The sequence below is a fragment of the Haemorhous mexicanus genome, chromosome 2 (genome assembly GCF_027477595.1).
Source record: "Haemorhous mexicanus isolate bHaeMex1 chromosome 2, bHaeMex1.pri, whole genome shotgun sequence".
NCBI lineage: Eukaryota > Metazoa > Chordata > Aves > Passeriformes > Fringillidae > Haemorhous > Haemorhous mexicanus.
The window spans coordinates 14,733,305-14,745,766 of record NC_082342.1 but is presented as its reverse complement, the minus strand read 5'-3'; the positions used below and the strand labels follow the sequence as shown (position 1 = coordinate 14,745,766).

The following is a 12,462-nucleotide window of genomic DNA, read 5'->3' as shown; positions in this document are numbered from 1 at the left end:
TTGAGGAGAGGCAAAGGAAAATTATCATGTTAAGGCTGGTAGATTGCCAATTTGAAAAATGTAAGGTGAAGGCTATAGGCTGTGTTGGCGTAGAAAAGGGGGGGGTGGCATAAAGGGATTGAGTGGGATAGAAAGCCAAAGTTGTGGTTTGCCAATAAATTCATCAGCACGTTTGCTGGTGTGATGGTTGTGGGTGTATTGTGATATTAAAGCAGATGGAATTTTGATCTCAGCAATTTAGTAATTGATAATGCAGACCTAAATATGAATAACTTTTTCAACAGACTTTTAGTACGAGGCAGACTGCAGCAGGCAAGGATTATGATGTTTGTTAAAATGGTTGAGATGAACATAAAGGCATGCTATTAAGTTTAATTGTATGGAGAATATGCCATGTATATAGAGGAGAAGGTATTTAACTTATGATTAGCTGATCTTTATCTTAGTCAGATATAACTGGGCAAGTTATAGTTTTGACAATCAGCTGTTACCACCATAATTTTTCTGAACTGGCAGCTGCATGTTTTTACTGATGAACAGACACACCAGCTTTCCAGATAGATGGACACAGTCATACCATGACATAAATATTTTACACAGCAGAAGGAGGGACGAGAGAGGGAAGATGAATATTGTGTTGTTGCTAATGTGTTACAGTGACCCAGAATATATACTTGTGATAACATTTGTCTTTTTCTCTACTTTTAATTCTAGGTGTACCCTGAATTGCAAATTACCAATGTTGTTGAAGCCAACCAGCCAGTTACAATACAGAACTGGTGCAAAAGGGGATGGAAGCAGTGCAATGGTCACCCACATATTGTGGTTCCCTACAGATGTCTGGGTGAGTGACTCAGTCTGTTTTTTCCTGCTCTATTTTTTTCAATCTCTTCATAAGAAAGACAGAATCTGCATAAATGTCTTCTATACCTCAGTATTATTGTCTTTTCTGAAGGGAGTTTTGTCCAGTTGTTCAGTCCTTTGGAACTGCATTATCTAAAAAGAAAGTACTCCTGCTCTTCCCTAATTAAATCCTTCTTTTTTCACGTTAATTTTTGAATATCTAGTACTTGGACTCTACCATGAAAGACTATGGGAATCTGTATTTGTTGAAACAAAACAAAAGATACTTTATACATTCCCCCATTTTATCCTTCAATGTTATTTTTGTAGCAGTTGCTTGCTGTTCTCTCCTGTGTCCTTGGTGCTTTAAATCAATTAAAAGGGATGTTTGAGCCCTTGGTTTTTTGCTAACCTTTACTTTTGTCTGCATTAGAAAATAGAATTGTGGATTTGCTGTTTTCATTAACATTCTAGGCACAACATTTTCTTGATATTATTCCATATTTAAGTATGTTGCTTTATCACTGCCATTTGAACTGTGATAAATGATGGAGTTCAGAGTTGGAACTTGCTTTTCTAGTAAGCCAGGACAGCTAAAAGGCATGGAAACCAACTCAGACCAGTTTTTCCATGAAACAAATAATGAAAGAAATTTTTTTAAATTATGCAATGCTTCTAGAAATTTTGTTCATTTGTGCAGAGTAGATAAAACACAGGGCACATTCAGTCTGTAGCGAAGCTGGGACTGAAGAGGAACTAGCAGAAATGCTACCTGTGTGGTCAAAAGTGCCAAAAGAGCAGGTGTATAAAATCTGTGCTAAGTATCAGGGAAATTGTTTTGCTTGACAAAGTTTCTAGATCTGATGTTTATTTGTATAGATATAAAAACTGCCAGTATATGATTGTTGATGCTACTGAGGCTCTGCAGGACTAGTTTATTCTGAGCAAAAATCCTCCAGGAGAACCCAAATTCAAGACTTTTGGTGAGCAGAAGAACCTGCCTCTAGGAATTACAGATTCTGACTGTGGGGAGGGACCTGCTGGCTTTTGTCTTTTTCCAGACATGAGTTTGGTTGGTTGGTTCCACCACAAGCTTTACTGCTAAAAGGGACATGCTCTTTTAGCCATTTGTTGCTGTGTTTTCTTTACTTTTTTATAGTCAGGATAGAAGCATCAACTTGTAATCTTAATGTATGTCTAAAGCCACATAAGCAACTTGTCAGAGATGAGGCAGAGCTGCAGTCTCACCTAGAACACATCGCAATATGTTTCACAGACTCCATGAGAGTGCACTTGCACTAATTAGAGATACAGCAGAAGAGCGTCAGACTAGTGGAACTATAAAAACTAAATTTTATTATTTATTTTATTGTCACCACAAGCAAAGCTCTGAGATAAGGCTTAGGACTTAGCCTCAGGACTCTCTATCCTTATGTAGATTTGGTCAGTGCCCTGGAGGTCTTACAACCTAATTCAAGCAAAAGGACAGTGTCATCATAAGAGCAAATGAATATAAATTGGCTATGAATATGTTTAGTCTGCAATTTTAAGGAAGTATCTGGAAGCATAAGGAGCTCCAACAGTCATTTGGTTAAAGAGTAGGATGTCTAATCATGTGGAAGGAAGTTCATAAATTTGTGGACAGGACTATATGCAGTTCCTTGCAGGAGTGAGGAGCTGTACTTGGACTTTTAAGGTGCCTTCCCCGAGTTGCACTTTTGAAAGAAAAATCATTGCAAGGAGTATGGTTGCTATCTTAGGTAGCAAGGTTTGGATGCAAAGATTTTAAAGATGTTTAAGCACTTCATTCCCATTAGCCCGTAGCCCTCTACTTTTACTTTAAAATCTCCATATATGCTATTTTTTTCTGATTTCCTTGTGATTGAGGCTTATGTATTTGTGTCTGACACACTGTTTATCATTTTCATATGCTGACGTTCATCTTTTGACCCTGACTAGAATAAACCTTAGATACTGATGTTCCCAGGGGTCTACTGGGGCCACATAATTACTTCCTCTGGAGGAAACATGGTGGCAGTAGCCATAATCTGAAATTTCTCCATCAACCAGCCCTCTGTTGTGTACCATATCTGTCTTGGAATACTTTCTCTTAAATCATGTTTTTGTACAGAACTAAGGAGTCCAGAGAGCTTTTAAATTTTTTTTCTCTCCTCCTAATATTTCTTCAGTATTAAAAGATAACTTTGTTAAAAGTTGCATCTTGCCTGTCAGCTCTGTGTGTGCCTCAGCTATTCTTAGTGTGGTAGCTGTTAGTGGACATTGTCAGAAGTTGGGCATTGTTTGTGTCCATTCCTCTGTAATTTTAGTGCAAATAGACCCTTGCCCTAGACCACTGTTACATCCATCTGGTAAGAAACAAGATACCAACAGAAAGTTTGTCAGTGGGCAGCTGTTTGCAGGGTTGAGTTTTAATTTTGCATTGCTCTGAGGATACTTACTAGCCCAGTAATTTCTTCCATCTTGACAGTATTTTTCACAGTTGAGAAACAGCAAGTGACAGAAATCTGGCTGCTTTCAGCCCAGAGCATCTTTGATGAACAGTCTGCTTGCATCATGATCTTCAGCCAAGGCTTTCAAATGTGTAGAGCCCATTTCACTACAGCCCTTGCCTGCTCCAGGAGTTTTTCCTCTTTGAGACTTGTGCAGGGCAGTAGTTACAGCAGTTCTTTGTTGCAGTATATTTCAGTAACATCCATCAGATTTACTAGATTATCCAGCTTCATATGTTCTTAAGAGAATGCAACTAAAGCATAAAAACAGTGGTTTAAACAATACAAAATGAAAGCCCCTTATTTGAGTCAGCCATGTATCTTTGCATTGACCACAGAAGTATTCCCTAAAAATGTTCTAATTGGATCTAATCTTCAAGAGTTAAATTACGTTGTTTGAGTGAGGACTGTGGTGCTTGACATGGAGCCACAAATGTGTTTGGGTACACAGCAAAGATGAGGAGCAGTGAGATGTGCTGGCGGAAGAATGAAGATCTGCAAAACTCCCTTCTCCTGGTATCAGGTGTGTGTGCCACCCTAGTGCCTGCCCCACCTGCTGTGTGGCACAGCTTGCAGGGTTGCTGTAGTGTCAAGAAAGCAATTGTTTCTTCTTTGCTTTACAGAAACTGTTTTTGGGAAAATACCATGGCCATGTAAGTGTTGGTGGGAGCTCTGCTGGTGGTCACAGCATGAGGGCAGGATTTCTGCCACCGTTGGGGCAGTGTGGGCAGTAAGCACTTCTGGTTTGCACTTTCTCCTCTCTTCACTGCTTGCCCAAGGAAAAGCAGCTGGTGAATTTGTGCAGTGTGGCTCGTGAAATGAAGTAGTTCACTCCATGTTCCTTGCTGGTTGTGGGAATAGGCATCCTTGTCCCAGAGATGTGATTCTTTTAATACCTTGGATAAATGTATGGCTATGCATTTCTGAATAGATGACCTTTCATTTTGTGTTGGTGGAATATATTCTGAACCCTGGATAGAGATGAGAAGCTCAGTTATGTGGGTGTTTGTGGATCATTATGTGGGTGTGGCAGACAGGATATAGCGAGGTGTGGCAAAGGGGAAATTACACATTACCTGTGCTGTGTGAAGTGCATGGTTGGGAGTGGCTCTGCCTCATTATCCCATTAATGTATGCTGCTAAACACTGCATTCACAGTGTTGGAAAGATCCAGATGTGTTGGAATCTCATTATATCTACAGCCTCTGTCAATCAGAATGTGATTACTTGCAGTCATTTGTTCATAAAGAAGTAGATTAGGTGTCCTGGTTTGGGGCAAATTTGGGAGAGAACCTCTAAAGGGTTTCCTAGAAAGCAGATTCAAGCGGCCCCTCCCCCTTCCCAGTTTGGGAAAAGATTTCCTTGGAGAAAAGTGGAATAAAACTGTTTATTTAACAGGCAAAGCATTCACCAACACAAAAAAATGAACAATATTGAACAATAAAACCTCTTGCCACTCCAGAAGAGATGACAGACTCAGGAAGTCCCTTTTGTGGGCTGTAGCTCAGCTCACTCAGTTTTTTATCAGTCCCTGCGGCACTGGAAATGCCACAGCCCAGGCCTGGCTTAGTGAGCCACAGGTGAGAGCTGCTGGTGCTCTGCTGGGTGTTCAGTCCAGAGCAGGTTTAAACAGGTCTAAATAAAATAAAAACCACATTCCAGGGAACTTCTGGGCCTCAGCTAGCTAAAAACTCATTAAGAGTAAAGGAGAGCTCTGTCCTGCTGTCTGTCCATCTGCAAACAACACAGTCCAGGAGCAGGAATGTGTAGGAGAGAGTACAATTTCTGAAAACAAGCTGTGCACTCTTCTTCCCCCTCTCCACTCTCAGAACCAGTCTTAAAACGTATTTCTGGGCTAAGCAGGTGAATGGGCATACGAGCATCTTAAAGTCACACCAGCACATTAGGTTATATGAAAAGTATATTTTGCTGCTTGGTTATGTAATGAAAAACTGGCTTCTGCATCTGTTTTTTTAAAAATAGTATTTGAAAATATTTTTAAACTTTTCATGCTTTATTACTCTAGCAGTTTGTGAAGTTATTGTCGTGTTGAGGTGTCTTCGTTTGAAAGATAGGTGTCTGCCAAGGAAGGCAGGAACCTCCCTTGGAATATGAACCTCTTCCCTCCAAATTATTATAACTTTGAAGTTACAGCGATTTCAGGCAAAAATATTGGAAAAGGAATAGCAGTTCTTTACTTATATATAGATCTACATGTATGCTAAGACAAACAAACAGCAGCAACAAGAAACACAAACCAGAAAACGAGTACCAGCCGTCTCACGGCTGTTGAGCGCTTTCCCCTTCGGTGCAGTTCCGGTCGCGGCCAGCAGGGGCGTTGGTGGCTCCCGGCTGGGCAGGGCCGGTGCGATGATTCCCCCGCGCCTGCAGGGGGCGCTGTGGCGCGGGCTCAGCCATGCCTCTCTGTGGTAATGGCGGGCGGGCTGGCGAGAGAGAGAGAAAAGGCGATTCCTTTACAAACTCACCTCAGGAAGCCAATCCCTGTGCCCTTCCGATGGCGAAATGGACTGTAGCAGGAACCTCACAGCGGTGGCTGGAATGGCAGAAGTGGGCACACACTGGGTGACAAAACGTAGCAGAAACTCGCAGCCCTGTCAGGAGCCCTGGGGTGTCCTGTTGGGCACCTGATGTTGAGTTAAGGTGTTGCAAAAAAGCCTGCGGCAGCGGCACAAAACAGTGGGGCTGGGCAGCTGCAGCTGGGCTTCTGCAAGCAGCTGCTGCAAGCAGCCAGGAGAGGCACCTTCTGGGAAGGGGAAGTGGTTCGGGTCACGGTTTTTCCCCTGAGGTACCTGCATGGATGATGAGGGGCCTTTCCCATGAGAAAAGGGGTGTTAATAATGTCCCAGTTCAACAGTCGCTCTTAAGAGTAAAGGTTGGTGGCAGCGAATTCTCCCCATGGTAGCAACAACTCGGGTGTTCCCTTCTGATCCTGAGAGCGAGAGAGAGCAAGGAGCTTGAGCCCAGTACCTGACCCCCCCAGTCAAAATCTTATGTTATCTCTATGTGAGAAGCAACTGCTCACTTTGAAAATTTAAAAAGGTTTATTAAACCTTAACAAAAATACCACAAAAGGACTACATAAGGAAAAAGCTGCATTCCATGTGGCCAGTTTGTCTTCAAGATGGATGTTCAGTGTTTTATACCCCTGGGGGTTGCATCAGCCAGCCCAGCCCTCCCAAACTGTCAGTCAGCTCTTCTTTGCCATTTTTCAGTGGAGACTGCTTGCTTGTAACTTGACTGGAGGTCAGGTGTTGCCATGCAGCACCCCCTTAGCAACAAACTTTTCCATTCCCCACTGCCCCATGCAAGGGACACACGTGCAGCCTTCTTTGTACCTGTCCTAGACAACCCCGGCTGTCTGATGGCAATAATACAGGGGGGAAAGGGAACTGTGGGGACAACAGAGGACATCTAAACTACCATAACATAACTATACATCACTAAAGCTTTTGTGAATATTCACACAATAGTTATCCCTTAATTGCGAGAGACAGTCATCTCATTATCCATCTATAACATCTTCCCTTCCAAAGAGGAAACCTCCTCCAGCTAAGAGAGAGGCTGTGGTGGTTTCTTCGTCACTCAGGGTCACCAATTGTGGTGGTGTTCACAGGGGTCCCAGGACAAGGAAAGAGATGAGAATCTTGACTCCAACTTTCAGAAGGCTTGATTTAATTTTTTATGATATATATTATATTAAAAACTATACTAAAAGAATAGAAGAAAGTATTTCATCAGAAGGCTAGCTAAGAATAGAAAAAGAATGAATAACAAAGGCTCGGACTGACTGAGACAGTCCAGACAGCTGGACTGTGATTGGCCATTAATTAGAAACAACCAGATGAGACCAATCACAGATCCACCTGTTGCATTTCACAGCAGCAGATAAGTATTGTTTACATTTTGTTCCTGAGGCCTCTCAGCTTCTCAGGAGGGAAAAATCCTAAGGAAAGGATTTTTCAGAAAATATCATGGCTACAAGAGGCCAGCTGCACTCTTCCTCCTCCTCCCCTTCCCAACCCCATCTTTTGCCTCTTAAGTACCGGTCTTTGTAGTCTCTTAGGCAACAAGTGGGACAAAATTGCCTGAGACAAAGAAGGGGAAAAAAAAAGGAAAACTCCTTCAACCTGATGTGTAATTGGCAGTTCTTCTAGTAGTAGTTCTTCTGAAATTACTTGCCATTTCAATAGTGGAATTTTTTCACACAATCATGTTAAGTGCCTGTATATTTGTATACATGGCAAAACTTGCTGGTTTTACCTCCTCTGAACTCACATTGCACCTATTTGTATTGTACTGACATGACAATACAAATTCTCTTCTGGGTAGTTGGAAACACTTTCCACTGGCTTTTCCACGCAGTGCCTAATTATCAGAATGACATTAAATAATTGTCCCAGAATTTTTCTGTCCCTGTTAGTTTAGCTTTTCACCTCCAGCTTGCCTCAGTCTTCAGTCAGCCATGTGAGTGATGCAGACAAGCCTCACACCACACTGTTCCTAAAATAAAAAAAATTCCCTTCATTTCAGCCTACACAACTACAACATGTCTGGTTTTTCTGACAACTCTAGCTGACAGGAAGCAGAGGAGTCACTGATCATTCACATAGACTGTTATAGATGAGTAATGTAATGGTTGGCTCTTGCAATTAAGAGATAGATATTTTTGTGTATGTTGAGATGTACAGTGTTGTTATTATAATATGTCCCCCATAGTCCTCTTTGCCCTCCCCCTTGTAATAGCCTCAGTAGTCAGGGCATTTAGAGAAAATCTCCACCAACAGACAGTAGAGAAAGCGTTGACTGATAAAACTTTGGGAAGGGCTAAAGAGTTAAAAGGCAGAGTATCCATTTTGTCGGGGAGCAGGGGGCTGATAGTCAAGGGGGGGGGCCCCCCACTGATAAAATTTTTTTTGTTGAGGTTTCATAAACTTTTAAAATTTTTTAAAGTAAGCAGTCATTTCTCACATAAACAAAAACGAATTTATTGGTTTATTATAGTTCTAAGAAGGTCTGTTGCCTCATGGTTTATAACTGTGTCATTTCAAGTATTTTCTTAAGAGTGATGGGGAGTGCTTAAAGTATGACATGGCTGCCATAAAAGAAGTGACACAGTAGATAAGATTTTTCCTGTATAGAAAAGAAGATGACTGGAAGATCTGATAGCACTTTGCAAAGTCATGAATAGCTTGGAGTGGATGGATGAGGAATGGTCGTTCACCCTGTATTTCATGAGAGAACCTCAGATTATCAACTAAAACTTGCAGGCTTCAGGTTTCAAGCAAACAAGTAATTGAAAGGTTATAAATTTTGTTGCACAATGTGTATGTAAGCTCCTCATCCATTTGCCACAGTGTCTTTTGGATGCTGAGAGCCTATAAAGTTTCAAAACCTAAAGGAAGGGAGAGTAAAGGGAGAGAGAAAGACAGGGGGAAAGAGAGAGAGGAGCCCTCCGGAGTCAGAGATCAATCCTCATAGAGGTAGTGATCAATGCTCGATTTATTTCAAATCTGAGGGTACATTTATATGTTAATGCAGGGTTCTGCGACGTGAGAGTGCATATAACTGGTTACAAAGTATTGCATATAAGACAAAGAGCTAACATTTCTTTGGTCAGTAGCATAGCTTGGCAGAACTGCTAGCAGAACATTCTGCCCCATATCTTCTCTTCACATCCTTAGAACATTCTGCTTCACACCTCTCTTCTTGGGGTACATCTTGACAAAGCTTCTTTATATTTTTTGCCCAAGGGCAGCATGTCTCTGCTGTCAAGCACGCAGGGTTGTGCAGCTTGCTTCTCTCCAGTGTCTGCCCAAAATGCTCTCTACAAAACCCAATAGTTTATTACAAGGTGATTCATAAGGTGTTAGGGACCCCTGCATACACCTTATGCCCTTTTGTGATGCGGTGTTGACCTGCTTTTGACCACTTGAGCTAAAATGTTTTGTGGACTGAGATAGACATTGTCATGCTTATGTGGCTTCCTCTGCCATATCAAAGTGCTTGCCATCAGACCAGTTACTCCTTTCCCTTCTAAACTGCTTTTCTCCTGCCTTTCTTTATCTCTGAGGGTGCTGCCCCTGTCTGGCTCTTCCTACAGAGCCACTTGCTCCAGATTTTCCAGCCTTGTTCTATTCTTTGGCTTACCAGATGCCAGTGTCTTGACTATGACCATTCTGTTCAAGTCTCCCAGGCAATGTTTCTTAATCTCTCCTTTCCTTCTGAGTAATCCTCACCTTGACATCTGCCTTTTCCTCTCAGCACATTCTCTTCTTCCTGTCAGCATCAGCTATCCAAGCCAGTTTTGTTTGTGTCTACTTCCCAGCTCATCATCAGCTCTGCCATGCATCTATTGTCATCTTATTTCACGCCTCACTTAATGCTACCTCAGCAAGCAGATAAGGGCTCTGTGATCCTTCCTGGAAGTGATAAGATCAGTCTGTTCCAGAATGATTTCTTCTGTGGTGAGTGCAGCTCTGCTCATAAGAGCAGCTCTTGTATTGGGACCTTATTAACACCTGTTGCCGGCCGGGGGCTATGTACAAATCACAAACGGGATGGGAGTGCTGTGGAATGTGCCTTGAGCTGTTTTATTTTCCAGTATCAGTCTCATTACATGGTTATGACAGTGGGAAGATGCCATCAGCTCACATCCCGTATATTTTGTATAATTAATACACAAACCGTTATTCTATTTGTCCTTACTTTTCTACTTTTAAAATAAATTTTCTACTGATCTATCTCATGTCTACTACTTAGCTCTAATCACAGTTCTACTGTCTCTGAAGCCTGCCTTTTGCAGCTTTCCCAAAACCCTCTGATTTTATGAATTCCCACAACACCCTACCTCACCAAACAGGGGACCCTTCACCATCTGCTGGGGTGCCTCAGAGGAAACCCCAGGACCTCAATCCCCTTCTCCCCCAGCCCCTCTTCCTCAAGGGAGCCTCAATCTGCTGTGTTTGGGAGCCGGGCTGCCCCTGCCCAGCCCCCCGCGGTTCCTTCATTCCTGCTGGGGTTTTTCTGCTACACTGTAGCCCCCGCACCCCCTGCCTGCCGGGACGCCCCTGCGGTTCCAGCTACAGCTGCGGACTTTCTGCTACATCTCAGATTTTGCTTATTCCTGCCGTTCCAGCGTGCTAGATCCGAGGGTTCTGCTGAGGCACTGCGATCAGCGGTCCCGGGGGTTTGCAAAGCCAATCTTTCTCCCATCCCTTCTCGTCCCGGCCCAGCCGCCATGAACTGCGCGCTCTCCAGGTTCGCACCGGAGCGCCCCCTGCGGCCGCAGGGGATCATTGCACTGCCGTGCCCACCCAGGGGCCTGCCAGCGCCCCTGCCGGCTGTGCCGGTAACTGCACCCAAGGGGAAATGCTTGAGGAACTGGAGGAGACTGTTTATTGTTTATACATGTGTTCTTACATTCTCGTCTTTAGCGGATAGCCTGGGTTTTGGGGAAGGCTTGTGTCAGAGAGCTCACCTGTAACCTTGACCTTCAGTAAGTTTAGGAAAGAGCTTGGTTAATTTTCAGTCAAGGATTTCTCATTTAGGGCACATTGCCCTTGAGGCAAAGATAAAGGTGGTACTTGGGATGTGACAGTGCTGTGCCTCAATGTTTATCTGCTCTCGAAATTGTCCCTACTGGCAAGGGGAAGAATGACAGCATTACGGGGCTTGTGTTCTAAGTACTGGAAGTCACTTAATTCTAGCATGTTCATTCATCAGACTTCATCACTGACATAGGATGAAGAAGAGGAATGGCCTCACTTTGGCCAGATGCAGACTCAGCAGTGTAACCATGAAATGACAAGCTGGGATTCAAGGGCTGCAGGGCTGTGATGGGACAAGATCAGCTGCCTTCCTGCTGGATAGATTGTGGTGCTCAGTGTGTGCCTGGGGAAAGAATTCTTCATGCTTGTGTAAACATCCAAAATCTTTGCAAGTTGAACTGGCATTTGAAGGTCAAGCATCTTTCAACACTTCCAGTCTCCCTTGCTCACAAGCACAGGCATCTTTGTTGTGCAATCAGAAATTCCCTTTAGGTTCCTCTGTCTTTTACATGAAAGCTTACACTTGTGATTGATACTAAGAATGGCTGTGTAGCAAGAAGGCATTTTATGTTGAAATGTGGGCACTTAGTTTCTTCTGAAAACCTTCTGCAATGGAAAATATAAGTTGAGAATGGTTATGCACAGTCTTTATTTTTAATGTTCTTGTCATGGGATGAGTAGCAACAGTAACTTATGAACTTTCTCAGGCAGGTGTATGTGGCATTCACATTATCTGAAAAAATCCTTTTGCCCAGGATTTTTCTCCTGGGAAGCTGAGAAGCCTCAGAGAAAAGGAAAACAATTCTTATCTCATTTGCTTCTTGTGTTTTGCTCATTTGGAATGCGTTTGGAGATTATTTACCCACAGGTGATTGTCTCATTGGATTCTGCTGTGAGTTGTTTAGACTCTTGGGCCAATCAGGGTCAGGCTGTGTTGGGACTTTGAAAAGAGTCACGAGTTTTCATTATTATCTTTTTAGCATTTATTAAGTATCCTTTCTGTATTCTTTAGTATAGTATAGTATTCTTCAATATAATATAGTATTATTATAAAGTACTGAATTAGCCTTCTGAGAACATGGAGTCAGATTCATCATTCCTGCCTTCGTCGGGACATTCCCAGCAAATACCATAGGTGTATTTGGTGTTTTGGGTTTTTTTTAACAGAATTCCATCCATTCCACATTCCATCAATTCATACATTCAATAACATTTTTTTGGCTGTGTCTTCTTCAGGGTTTTGTTTGGTTGGTTGGTTTTTTATTTGGGTTTTTTTAAGTTTACTTCTCCTGTAGGTCTTTAAAGTTGGCCATGTTTGCCAATAGCACTGAAAACAGAGCTGAGTAGACTACAGCTGTCATCCCTCTGTCCAGGTTTTCTGCCAAAACAAGTGGAACAGTAGTGTGTGTTTTTTAAGGAACCATTTTGACTGTGTGTGATATTTTTGTGCTTGGAAACCTGTGTGAGGGTCAGGCAGGGGATAAGTGGATGTTCTAAGGAGCCACCAGCTTGGCCCCAGGAAGCTAGAGAACTGCTGATGG

General features: G+C 42.7%; 1 protein-coding gene across 4 annotated transcripts in view; it reads left to right on the top strand.

The window, feature by feature from the left end:
- The window catches only part of APP (amyloid beta precursor protein), a 198,231-nt gene that overhangs the window by 72,972 nt on the left and 112,797 nt on the right, over nucleotides 1–12,462 (top strand). For all 4 annotated transcript variants that reach the window (XM_059873139.1, XM_059873131.1, XM_059873121.1 and 1 more), the window contains exon 3: nucleotides 715–844. In XM_059873139.1, coding sequence (XP_059729122.1) covers nucleotides 715–844 — 130 coding nt within the window. The remainder of the gene's footprint in view (nucleotides 1–714; nucleotides 845–12,462) is intronic.